Source organism: Lepisosteus platostomus, chromosome 23 (assembly GCF_059453375.1).
Source record: "Lepisosteus platostomus isolate fLepPlt1 chromosome 23, fLepPlt1.hap1, whole genome shotgun sequence".
In the NCBI taxonomy this organism is placed as follows: domain Eukaryota; kingdom Metazoa; phylum Chordata; class Actinopteri; order Semionotiformes; family Lepisosteidae; genus Lepisosteus; species Lepisosteus platostomus.
Window position 1 is genome coordinate 14486705 of NC_142633.1, and position 13034 is coordinate 14499738.

The 13034-nt window shown below is 37.4% G+C and overlaps 1 protein-coding gene across 4 annotated transcripts in view; it reads left to right on the forward strand.

Moving 5' to 3' along the window:
* nphp4 (nephronophthisis 4) overlaps positions 1–13034 on the forward strand; it is a 126300-nt gene that overhangs the window by 95487 nt on the left and 17779 nt on the right. For all 4 annotated transcript variants that reach the window (XM_088617550.1, XM_088617549.1, XM_088617552.1 and 1 more), the window contains exons 12-18: positions 4–59; positions 1729–1863; positions 4109–4260; positions 5730–5915; positions 9301–9488; positions 10777–10937; positions 12012–12192. In XM_088617550.1, the coding sequence (XP_088473676.1) occupies positions 4–59; positions 1729–1863; positions 4109–4260; positions 5730–5915; positions 9301–9488; positions 10777–10937; positions 12012–12192 (1059 nt within the window). The remainder of the gene's footprint in view (positions 1–3; positions 60–1728; positions 1864–4108; positions 4261–5729; positions 5916–9300; positions 9489–10776; positions 10938–12011; positions 12193–13034) is intronic.

The window sequence follows — 13034 nt, forward strand, 5'->3', positions numbered from 1 at the left end:
CAGGCCGAAGTGCTTCTCAGCCCCACACTTCCCCTCCAAGATCGCCTCAGGGCTCTGGTGTAAGTCGATTTCTGTAAATAAAGGTCACTTTAATTTCTAAAGTTTTTTTTTTATTGGTAAAGGAAGCATTCTTCACTACTACCTAAAGTAATGTACAGTAGGACAAAGCAGCCAATTACGAATATTTTTTTCATAAACATATACAGTATCTGTAGTATATACAGATACTTAGCACGTTTTTACGCTTTGTTTGTAGCCGGACAGGATATTTTGGGTTTTGAATGTAATTTGTGTAATTTGTGTAATGTTTTATGTGAATATATTTAAATATATAAAATTAAGATTAATGAAAAAAGTTCCAGTTTTCATTCCTTAGAAGATTAATTGCAAGTCTGGGATGATAAGAAGCACTCTGTGTATTACTGTAGGTTGGTAATAGTGCTGTAGTCCTCATAGTCTAGTTCAGAAGTTACACTTTATCATAAATGTGGTTAGTCAGCACTTATCTGGGGTCTTGAACTCCAAGGAAAAACCACAGCATCTCTTAGAATCCATCACTACAAGAGCAGTTGGTCAAAAGTCTCTGGCATTATGAGCTAAAAACATTTCAGCTTTTATGCAGTTCAGCCTTTCTTGTTGGCTGTGTGTCTATCAACTTACTGCTCTGCCTGTGTTAACTGCTTCCCATTTTAAATGCATTTCTAATTCTTCAATCCTGCTGGTCTACGTCTCTGTACGGTTACCTAGCAATGCATCATTCATTGGTCTGAAAAGACAGTTACTTCATCACGGTATATACTGACAGCGGAAAGATACTGAAAGATGCATTGCTTTCTGTCCAAAGCCAACAGAATTTACAAGTGTGAATTTCTTAAAATTTAAATGCTGTTTTATTAGGCATAGCTTTTATTGAATTTTACAAATTTGTAAAAACATTAAAGTTGATTCCTAACAGATTGTGCGAATCTGTCACAGTTAATGCAGTGGTTGTTGATTGATGGAATGTTTGTAGCGACAAACAAAGAATGTAGCCATGATGTGCATCTCTTACTGTATATCAAATGCGGAGAAATGGCATTGATTTCACTGTCCCTTAACCACATGTACACAAATTTTGAACATTCACCGTTTTTCAATGGAAGAGCATGAGAAAGCAACAAGGAACCTTGGATTTAAGTGACCTTTCAAATCCTGGTGGTGTGTCAGTGTAATGTTGGGATGTGCTTGCAAATGGGAAGTGTAAAGGCTTAGTAAATGCACATTCTCTGACCTGCAAGCACTAGAGTACCAGGCTCCTTAACTCTGTATTCCACAGAAAAACATCACTACCAAGATTGTGTTTCTATTTGATTTTATATTATAAGTATTGTCTAATGCCACATCTATATGGCCTATATGGCTTGCTACATTCTCACAGTAAAGTGTTTTTAACGGGCAAGGAATGAATATTAAATGCCTTTTGTATTGCTGAGGTAGAACTGAGGTTAGGTTTTAAACTCAAGCAGCCTTTTAAGGCCACATGGATGGAAAAGTATCCCAAAGCATATTGCCCACGCAGTGCACAAAAAAACTGAGTAAAACTTCATCTGTTGACCCTTTTATTCTGTTTTTTTTTGCACACATGCAAGTTTATTATGCAGGCAGCCACAAATTCTGCCTTTTTATCATTTTTTAATTCTTTCATCCTCCTAAATCCTTGTATTTCTGTACTTGTATCCTCTTTTAAAGATGTCCATGTCTCGGATCTCCATGTCTCCCCGCTACCCAACCATCAGCCATTCTACAGCATCTCCATGGCAACAACAGATTCCCTGTCAGCTCTTGCCTTCCCCGATAGCAGCAGCCTACCAGCTGTCACATGCTGTAAGTACCTACTCCTACACACCACGAACACAGCCACCCACACGCACGTCTGATCTGCCCTTCAGCCTTAAGGGCACAACGTCAGCCTGGGTACCTGCCTGCTGTTTGTTTCTCATGTTTGTTTGTTTGTCACTTTCTGATTTCTGATGTTCCAAGTTAAAGAAACAAGATAATGGCTTCTAAGAGCCCTGAAGTTAACACTGTTTCTGATGCTAACCCTCAAAAGTCCTTTTACACCTTTTGAAAGGGGGCAATGTGAGAAAGTTCACATAGAATCCAAAGAACTCAAGGGGATTAATTAAGTGGTGGGACAGAACCCATGTTACTTCAGAGAACCACCTTCAGGATTTCCTTTGTATGCTTTTTACTGTAATATTAACAAAACCTTTATTGATTTTTTAAATTACTAGTTATATGCAAAATAAGAAGATTCACATTCGGCCTTTTAAAATTCCTACCTCAAGAAAACAACCTCTCACCTCTTTCGTTTGCGAAAGGTCTAGCTTGAATCGTGCTCCTCCTTGTGAAATCTCATTGCCAGTCAACAGGCAAGATTTTTTTATCCTTTTCCTTTTCAGCACTGATAGACACATCTTTTCCAGCAATAACAGCAAAGTCATGTAGCACAGTCCTTTACACAAGTCTGTGGAGATTTGGGAAAGACAGATATTGTTTATTGCATTTTGTTGTTTTTTTGTGGACATCATCCAGACTCCAGTTTGAACATCCCATCAATTTGTGAGAGTTGTGGTGCTATCCTGGGACCCTGACAGCTGTCCACAAGCTGTGATTTCCCTGAGGGTCAGGAAACAGAAATGAGTATACTGGATCATGAAGCGTGACAGTCAAGAAATGAATGGGCCCTCTGATGGATAACCTTTAATTGTGAAAGTCATATCCACTTAAGAAGATCAATGATAAAGATCATACTTCACTTAATAAATCTGGTCCTCAGCGGGTCCAAACACTTTATATTCTGATGTATAAACTGCCAGAAGGAACGCCCTGATCTGTAATTGTGGAAGGCTTTAGTTCTGTGGAAGTGTATACGTTGAAGCAGTAACTGAATTATTGTTGACTTTGTGTTGTCAAATAAGACAGAATGGTTTGGGAGTTATATTGGAGCTTATTATATTGTGTAATGGCAGTTCCTAAATCAGACTTGTTTTCGAAATTTGATGTCTGGGTGTGGGTGCTGAAATATTCAGTTTGTTTTAATGTGCTAGAAAAGAGCTGGTTTAAAGGGCAACATAAATTATACCTAAAAGGTACTCATAGTTTTCGGCACTGTTTCTTTGCTTATTAGCAAAGAAACGTGTGTTTTGTGGCTAAAATAAAATTAAAATGGGAATGGTACATATTCTAATAGCATTGTGTACTCTCTTCCCAAATAAAACGTTGCTTTATTATTCTGCTAATAAATATGAAGAGGGTCCTTAAGCACATTAAGTTAAATTTATTGTTCAAATTTAGCTCATTAGGTTTCAGAAATATTTCCCATTTCAGCCATTTACTGCTGTTGCATCAGCTGCAGTATTCAGTAAAAAATGAACACCAGTTAAACCACTGGCCCTATACAACTTTATTAAATATGAGTTATTTTTTTCCCTTTAGTAAATGGTGTTTCATTTTTTCGAAAGACAAGCATACAATTTTAATTTGCTTGGGGCATGCAGCTGTGAAGCAACTAAATGTGAAACTTTGAAGCTTTTTTTCATTATCTCAGCACTTGAATTTATCCTGGTGTGGATATTCCTATTCCTGTTTGATTATTACGAAGCATATCCATTTAATGCGTATAGTTTTCTCAAATAGCCTCCTTCCACTTGCAATTTATCACGACCACATATGTTTAGAGGTCTGCCCTGTTTGCTGTTTCACGGTCATTTCCGCACCATAATAAAGCAATTATTAAATTCTCCATTATCTGAAGAACAGACTGACCTGAAAATGAATATACAATTATTTCATCTGTACTTAAAAAGTAGACATGCAGTGCAATTTCCAATGACTTTGGGTTGCAGACGCTAATAAGCAAGGTGAAGGGTTTTGTATTACATCGCTGTGTACCCATATCACCCTGTCTTACCTATTGAACCATATCCTAATATGCAGAGACATTTTCTTGGTTTAATATTGGTGGCTTGGTGACTAAATACTTCTGAGCCTTTCTTTTTTCATTCCAGTGTGACACATTGAGCTGATTAAGTGCTTGGTGGGTCTTTGTTTCTGTGTGAATAAATAGGAGCTGCCGTTTGCCAGCAGTATTGCCCACCTGGAGGCTGACCTCAGCCTGCCAGCTCCACAGCCCCAGTCCCCCAGCGCAGAGCAGCTCCAGGAGCTGCCTTTCACCCCCGTTCACGCACCCATCGTCGCCCTGGGAACGCAGATGCCGAGGTGAGAATGATGGCAGCCTATTTTCGGCCATCAACAGAGCCAGCCCTCTTCGCTCACAGATTTATAGGTTAATCAGAGGTACTCAGAGCCACCACAGCCTTTTAAAAGAAAACCATCATTTTATCTTGAAAGTCTAACGGGATCTCAAGGCAGCCATCTTTTTCATTTTTAATGTCTCATGCAAGAATAATTTGTGTAGCTCTTTGTAAATCTTGAGAATGGCTATTTCATCACTAATTGCGATGGAAGCATGTTAAAATGTGGTTGAGATGGGACAGGCATGTCAGAATACAGAAAACCATGCCATAATTAGACAACACTAGGTTGAAGAACTTGAATTATATGCAAACTCGTTTGGGTGAACTTGTTGAAGAACGTCAGTACAACTACAAACTGACAAATTAATACAAAATTGAGCCGAAGGTTGTTACATGGGATTCATGGGTTAAGTGTATACTTTATTTATAAAAAAAACCCTGGAAGAGTCATTAAGGAAATAAAGAACCAATTACATGTGTACTCTTTGTTGTGAGAGTTAAGGTCATTTATGCACAGATAAGTAAAAGCAGTTGCAAATACTTCATAACTGATATATTTCGGATCCAGTATTAGAACTGTGGATGTTTTATTCCTTTTCTATGGACTGACCCACTTTTAAAAGGATCACACATTCAGTTCAAAATAATTGTTAAAAATAAGTGTCGTATTAAATTGAATCCCTTTGAAACTAAAACTGTAGGATGGTATTAGTTTTTATTTGTATTGAAATATTATTTAAAAAATAGAAAAAGTGTTTTAAAAATGCACTTAAGCAATTAGGTTTTTATTAATCTGGTATTATTTTGTTCCATTGTCTGTTACAGTGGAGTAAATTCAAATGCATATAGTGGAGGGATGAATTTTTTTTTCCCCATACGCAGGGGTTTGCAGCTTGGTGTTTTCTAATTTCTCAAAAGTTTCCCTACAAAAGGTTCAGGAGGTTAGAATTCAGAGTTTTAGTTTTGTACAAGGCAGACGTTGATACATTTCAGTTATGAAAAGACAGTAGCAGATCTTGATACAGTAGGATTGATCTTCAAGTTAATCTGCTAAAATGCATCTTGTGCTGAGAACCCTCTAAATCCTCTGTGCTATAAAGTAAATGGCTATTGATGTACTGTACCACGGTCTGCTTCTTTTAAAACAAATGCAATTTTATGACCTTTCCATACTCAAACATCAATTAGCAAACAAATTATTTGCTAGCTATTTTGGATTCTTTTGAGATTTTATTATATTTCTAATGCTTAGTTTTAGATTAACTTAATTTACTAAACTGTAAGGCATTTCACAGAAGTCCATGTGGATTACCTTAACCTTATGGCATTGTGAAGCTTTTATTTGAGTTTCAGGTCTTTCAGGTCTTGTGAAGGGGATTGGGTCTTTTGTAAGGTTATTGATTTGTCTTCCATTGTGCTTATCACCTCCAGTGCCCGAATCTCGAGAGGGGCCTTGGCTCTGCTCCACTCTGTTGGGTTCCCAGATGTCCGAGACTGTAATAGCCAGGTGGCTGAGGTAGTAGACCCCTCTGACCCGGTCAACTTTGACCCCCAGAGAGAGGAAGCTGATTTCTTCCAGTACAATGAGATCATCCTCCAGTTTCTTGCCTTCTCCAGGTAAGCATAAATCACCTGTGTTTGACTATAAGTGGAGCTGAATGGTATCAACTGTTTAGCTGTTGTGGATGATCATTGCAGGTTGAGCTGAAGATCAAAGAAAATGACCCTCCCCACTGAGAATTGTTACTTGTAGTGATGGATCTGTTCCAATTGTAACAGCAGAGGGCAGATAGTAAAATAGGGGATATTTGATGTTCTAGCTGACCTGCAGCTGGGTTTTTCTTACATGGTCTTGAGCTTCAAAACTCCAGCAGACTGTACAACCCAGAATGTCCTGTGCCACATGCTTAGAGCTACAGTGCCTCCAGTATTGCACACCCAGCCTTCGGTGGCACCTTGAGCTTAAACGTGTGGGTTTTTGCTGGGTTTTACTCTCTGTGACAGGGTGAGGCACAGAATTTTGTGAGAGAGCTTCCGAGGAGAATCTCTGCTCCCTCAGTTGAAGTTCGCTTCACTTAAGATCTGGACCCATTACTTTTACTGTGAATTATCTCATATCAGGCAGAACTAGTTCAAGCTTCTGCTGAAGAGCTAAATTGTTCTTCAACTGCATTCACTCTTCTCCTTCTCCTGTGTCAAACCCACTAATTCAGTAAATAGATTATGTTATAATAGTGTGTTCTTAAGTTTTAAAAAACCCCTGTCTGCTCCAGGTGTATAAATATCCATAGATTTCACTATATAAGACTACAGAATAAAATGCATTAATTAAAATATACTTAGAATAAGCATTAAGAACTAAATAATTGTTTTAATTTATACTGTACAGTATATTCCTGTTTGCTTCATACACATTTAAAGAACTTATACACAGAGTATACATAAGGTTAGAATTCTGATCTACTGTATCTGCCAAATTGCAGAATGTGTAGAAATGTATTATTTATTTTGATCAGTTTAAGAAGAGCATGCTTAGCTACAGTAGATGATTCTTTACCTTATTGTCTCTGTACAAACACAAAGTGTAGTGGCACGAAATTAATCATCCCTGCACTTCCCTCTGTGACCACTGAGCAAAGGCTTCAAAGAGACCCACTACCCCCCGGCTCTGAAACTGATCTTGTTCTAGGCTCTGATACAACTCACATTTCTCCTGCCTGCTCTTTAACATGTCATTGTCCCACAGGGCCTTCATGTGATTTTGAGTTCCCACTAAAATTCTCTGTTCGTAGATAAAAGGATTTTTATCACTACTCCTACTTAACCTTCTTCTGAATGTTTGTTAAAAATACCAAGAAATTGTGCGTGCATTCTGGTGTCTAGATTAAAGAAAGCTCTTGTCCGGAAGAAAGTTCTAGTCCTAAAGTTATAATTTTTCTCTTCTAAATTATTACATGTGGGCTGTATGTAATGTAGCAGAGTTGCCTCACCTCTGCAGTGCTCTTGAGCTGACCATGTGAACAGACTTTACACTGGGTTTCATTTGTTAGTCTAGATTGCCCCAATGATCTACCCCCTCGTTACTTGCCAGAAATCTACATTGTTAGTTCTTCAGCGGAGAAGCTTGGGCACCTCTTTCCTGGTTAGACAACTCATATATAACTATCATGGTAGATGTAACACACAAGGATGTTTCTGGCATATTATTCAGATGACTATAAAACTTCTAATTTAATGTGATAAATATTGAGGTTATTAATTTTATAATTAAACTGGTATCTCTGTGAGTCTGTTAATCAGTGATCTTAATCCTCTTCTCTAAAAAGTAATAACGTGCAAAATACAACTATAGCTGTAATATGAATCCTCTTTGCATGATGCTGTCAACTAAAGTTACCATCCCTGGTATCACTCATGTCAGCTCTTCAGTAAATGTAACTAATTACCTTATGAACAAGACACAGAGCCCATACATGGACGTCAGCTCATTGTATGTGTACTGCAATTATGGTGTAATTTTTATTTCTCTCTAAGGCTCTGTAATTATCAATCATGTCTGTTTACTGAATGAATATTAATGAAAGTCTTCACACCTCAGCAGACTCTTTTTAGCTGAAGAATCTTACCAAGCAAATTGATTCAGAGGACAAGCAAGTTCGGCTCTTATTAAATCAGCTTGCACTATTCTTGATAGGATTTCTCCTCTTTTGGCATATCTTGCTATTGTCCTTATTATTTGAATGCATTGTGATTGACTGTTGATTTCCCCTCAATGAGTTCTGATGAATTATTTCAGATTAGGCTTGATCTTATTTAATTAAGTCTTATCCCTGACAAATCCCTACCAATACATGCATTTTATTTTAAGATGTACAGCATGTCTTCTGTACATGAAAGAAAAAAAAACACGTTGTTGCTCTTCATACCCACTATTACTTCATAGAACAGGATTACTACCTTTTGGGTAATATTGTTTATTGCTGTATACTGTACATGACACTGTGTGAAAGAGCATAACCTGTACAAATGCAGATTTCACAATGGCATGAGAATCTGCAGCAAAAATGTAGGCTCTTGCCACCTTCCATAACTGACTATCTTGTCATACAAACGTTGAACACATTTTGCCTTCTGTTTAAAAGCTTATTTTAGTCCTCTGTGTAAGGTGTGAGTACCTGTTGTGCTTGATGAAAATTCAGTCACATTCTCCTTGTTTGACAACTATCTCTTTGCTGACACTCAATATCAGATGTTTTACCTTTTATATCTTTTTTAAATTAAAGATTTCTCCATGATTTTTACTAAATAAAATCGTACCATGGAGCAACTCAGGCGTGAGAGAGAACAACTGTGACAGATAACGGCGATTGTGTGTGTTTGATTTCAAAAAGATTTTTACCACAACGACAAAGTAAAAGATGTAGTGTGAAAACTTAAAAACAAACAAAATTCAGATGTTTTATAATGAATTCATAAAAGTCCACCAATAAAATTATTTAACGATAAGAACATTTAACAGTTCACATATGGCAAATTCCGAATATAGCAACATTATTGCCTTATATAAATATTTACAGGAGTAATCAAACTACACTTGTTCCATTTGTTCCATGCATAGGCAATCTGCACATACTACACCCAAATCAGCCTGATTTACAGTTAGTGTTAAATGATTGAAAAATCACTAGTTATTCCCTTGGGAGTCTGGGTCTTCCTGCACCTTTTCTTTGGAATCAACATGTATTAACTCATTTTTACACAGTACACAGCATGTTTATTGGTCCCTTGTGCAAGTACATAAAGCTATTGAAATCACAATTGGCTGTTTCAATGAATTGTGCATAATTTTTTTTCAAAAATAATTCTCCAACTCCCTTCTTTCCATATTTTAACATAAGTAAAAAACATTGTTTTAAGACAAAAGTACTATTGCCAAGGACTAAATTTGAGTGGGAGATTTATATTGCTTTGTATTTTCTGATTTTGTTTCTGTTTTCTGTAGAGTGCCTGAGGTGGGGGTGAAGTCGGATTGGCCACACTCAGTTTATTTCACCTTCCAGCTGTATCGCTTTCCTCCTGTGTCAACCCAGAGACTTCAGCTGCTCGATGTGGATGGATCACAGAGGACATCCAGAGAGCCAGCCCCCTGTGTTCTAGCTGTTATTAACAAGGATGGCATAATTAACTCTGGTAAGAGGGCCTGGAAAATTAATTTAATCATGCTTGCTTATTAGTGGCAAATATTTATGGCAGAAATTGACATTTTTAATACTCTAAAGAAAAAGTTCTGTTCTTAGATCTGCTGAACCATTCCTCTGGGATTTTCAGTACAGACCTGACTACTGATGCAATGTAATTGCATTGCAATTGATACAGTTGTGGTGGTTATGGTGCTGTAGTACCTCAGATACAGATTCAGAAGTCATATAACAGCATCTCTGGTCTTCAACCCTTGAAATCACAGGTTTTTGATTGGTCTTTCTGTTGCACCTTTTCTTCTTTTTCTTCTATGTGGCCAAATGTTAGCACTTGGAGATTTCAGAAGCTAAAAAACAGAGATTTGCTTCTGAAATGAAAACATTGTTTATTTAACAAGCCCAGACATGGGTGAAACATGTAGGGAACATATGCATTAATATGAATGTCAAATAAAAAAACATTTAAAATAAATTTCTTCAAAAGCACTTTTGTTTGGCACTCCCTAGTCACCCTTAACCTCAGCTATTCAGTTAGAAATAATGCCTCAGTCATTGAAAAACAGAAATACAGAAGAGCAAAAGCCTCTCAGTGTTGACTTTTCTGATCCTTCTTTAAGGTTAGAGAGAAATATATATATATTTTCTTGCCATTGATCCATGTTCTCAGACACCTTAGCAAGAAGCTCCCAGTCAGCCTGCTCAGCTCAATTGTATAACTCAGCAGGGAATTACACAGCCAGGCTTGCTTTCTCGCTAGATCTTTTTCGAGCCTGTGCATGAGTTTGCAAAAATCAGGTTCAGTTCTGTTGCTCAGTTCTTTGACTCCCAGGTCTTGCATCACCCATTCTGCTTATATGTCAATGAGATAATACATCAGTGCCTTAGACCTCTGCTTAATGAAAGCTCTGATGTGGAACAGTGTTTTCCTGCTTTGATTCTTTTCCTAGATTTCCAACTTAAGCTTTGCTGGTGAGCAGGGTCCTATTCTCATGAGTGGTTCAGATTAGATAGAATCTGTCCCTGAATATTGCCCAAACAGGGAAGGAAGCAAGTTGTTCTGCTCAAATAAGAATGACTATTCTAAAATTGAAAAACAAAAACAACCTGGTGAGACATTTCTTTCACTTCTTGTGCATTTGTACCTGACCTAAGTCTAAGCTTTTTTTACAAAATGAGGTATGTTAATGGCTTTTGCAGAACAGGATGAATGATTAACATTTTGTTTCTTATAGTACAGAAGTATAGTACCTGAGTGTTTACTCTGTGCTGTTTCTATGCAGAGTCCCCTGGCCTGCAGCTGAAGTACCTTTTAGACCCGGGCTTTCTGAAGCCAGGAGAGAAGCAGTGGTTCCTTCGCTACCTGGCCATTCACACCCTTCACATTGACGTCTGGGATGCAGAATCGCTGCTCCTGATTGGCTCCTCGGCTGTGGAGCTCAAGGTGTGTTTGACATTGCTCAGTGCACACAGGGTAGGAAGTGTAGCAGGTTTGTTTTTTAGATCAAAGGGATTAGAGGTCTAAGGATTATAGGCATAGGATTCCCTTACCTGAAAATAAAATCATATTGAGAGGAGACTATTGTTAGTTTGAGTGCTTCTCATAGTGCTTGCTCTTCGTTTATTTGCAGTGCATAAATTATATATAGTGAATGAGAGAATATTGCACAGAGACTATTATTTGTGTGCTTTTGTTGACCTTCTTTTAAACTAAGAAACTTGACTTTGTAACTTGTCCCCTGTTACATTGTCCTGTCAAAGTGTATCCGGTCTCCTACAACTGTGGAGGGAAGGGGAGGACAAACTGGTGACCAGATTTTACAGTATATATTATTAAAAGATGCATATGTTTGTGTCAATAAACATAATTTGTATATATATAGTAAGTATAAATATACTGTATGTATATATTCTACATATACAGAATTTGTGTATAAGATATATGCTATTTCCTGTATGTTTGTGTCCCTTATACATAATTTCCACTGTAAATTATTGTTTCATCCTGTACTTTATGCTTGAAGCTTTTCTTGGAAATGCACATCTGAAATTAAGATATTAAATGATCTGCAAAAAGGAGTATTGCATTAAATGTGTGGTTGAAATATACCACCCTTTTTATAAAATAGTCCAGAACAAAAGGATTTAATGTTGTGTTTTGTTTTTAGAGTTAGTAGGTGATAACCTTCCATGTAATAGGTCCCTGTGGTTTAATGTACATTATTGTTTTACTGAAAACTTCCTTGGCTACCCTTATTGTAAGGCAGCTACTGTTGTAAATAGTATCTGAAGGTTTAATTGCTGCAGCATTACTGAAAATATTTCCCCCAGATTGTTTTTTAACTTAATGAGTTTACTTTATATTGTGTTAGGAATGTCTTCATCAGCAGCAGTTGGAAATGGAGGGCACAGCCAAGTGAAACACATCTTAGACAATATACCTTTTATCCTTCAGTGGAAAGGGGCTTGACTAGCTTGTCATTCATATGTATTGTTTTTTTTTTCTGTTCTTGGGTAGCATTTACTGCGGCAAGGAAGGCCTGCAGTCCAAGTAATGCATGAGCTGGAGGTGATCACAACAGACTATTTCCAGGACTCCATGGTTTTAAGCAGCAATATTTCTCAACATGGCAGCATAAAGCCAATTGAAGTCTCCACAGTTGTTAGAGGTAGACTGCATCTGCGCTTGGGAAACATAGGTAAGCAGAGACTATGGCAGCCTTTGGTTGACTAGATCTTAATCTTATATTTATTTTGCATTTCTCGGAGCATCCTAGACACCTAAATTAAGAGCAGAGAAAAACAGAAAAGTGACAGAAGAATAGATAATGAGCTCCAAATCAGTTATTATGAAGTATTACATTTACATTGCTGAAACTGTCAGTCCTGGGCTTCATCCTGGCAGCACTTTGAAACAGTTATTCCTTTGAAAAGCTTTCCTTTTCAGCCCAGGCTAAGTCTGCCTATATTTTTCTTTTCATCTAGGCTTAATTTGTTTTACTTCCTTTTTGGTGCTGACACATAAAGTTGTCAGTCAGCTGGCAGGACAGCCTCAACATTTGCCAATAGAGAAGCAGATTGCGGTTTTGATTTGTAAACTATTGCTCTTCTTGGCTGCTCTGAGCACTGTTCAGACTCAGTGATAACGACTCAAACACAGTGTTTTCAAAACACAGAAGGTCTGTGAATTCTGAATGCTGTCTTCCCAGATAGCTTCTGTGTTCTGAGTAAAAAATATTCTAAGGAGGTTTAAGCAAAATGTCTGCTACATACCATATCAAGATCTTTTTCTTCTCCATCCATTTATTTTCAGGCTGATTGTCCTGCTGAGGGTTTCCATACTGTCTTTCTGTGTTAACTGAAGTGGGATCCCTCTTTGATCAAAGTCCCTGATGATTTGATTAGGATTTCAATTTATTAATCTGAACTATTTCTGAAAGCCAACCAGGAGTTTCAAAATGAAAGGAACAATGTGTCACTGTTTGTCTAATTACCATTACCATTGTCATTATAATTATTGAAATAATTCATACATAGTAAG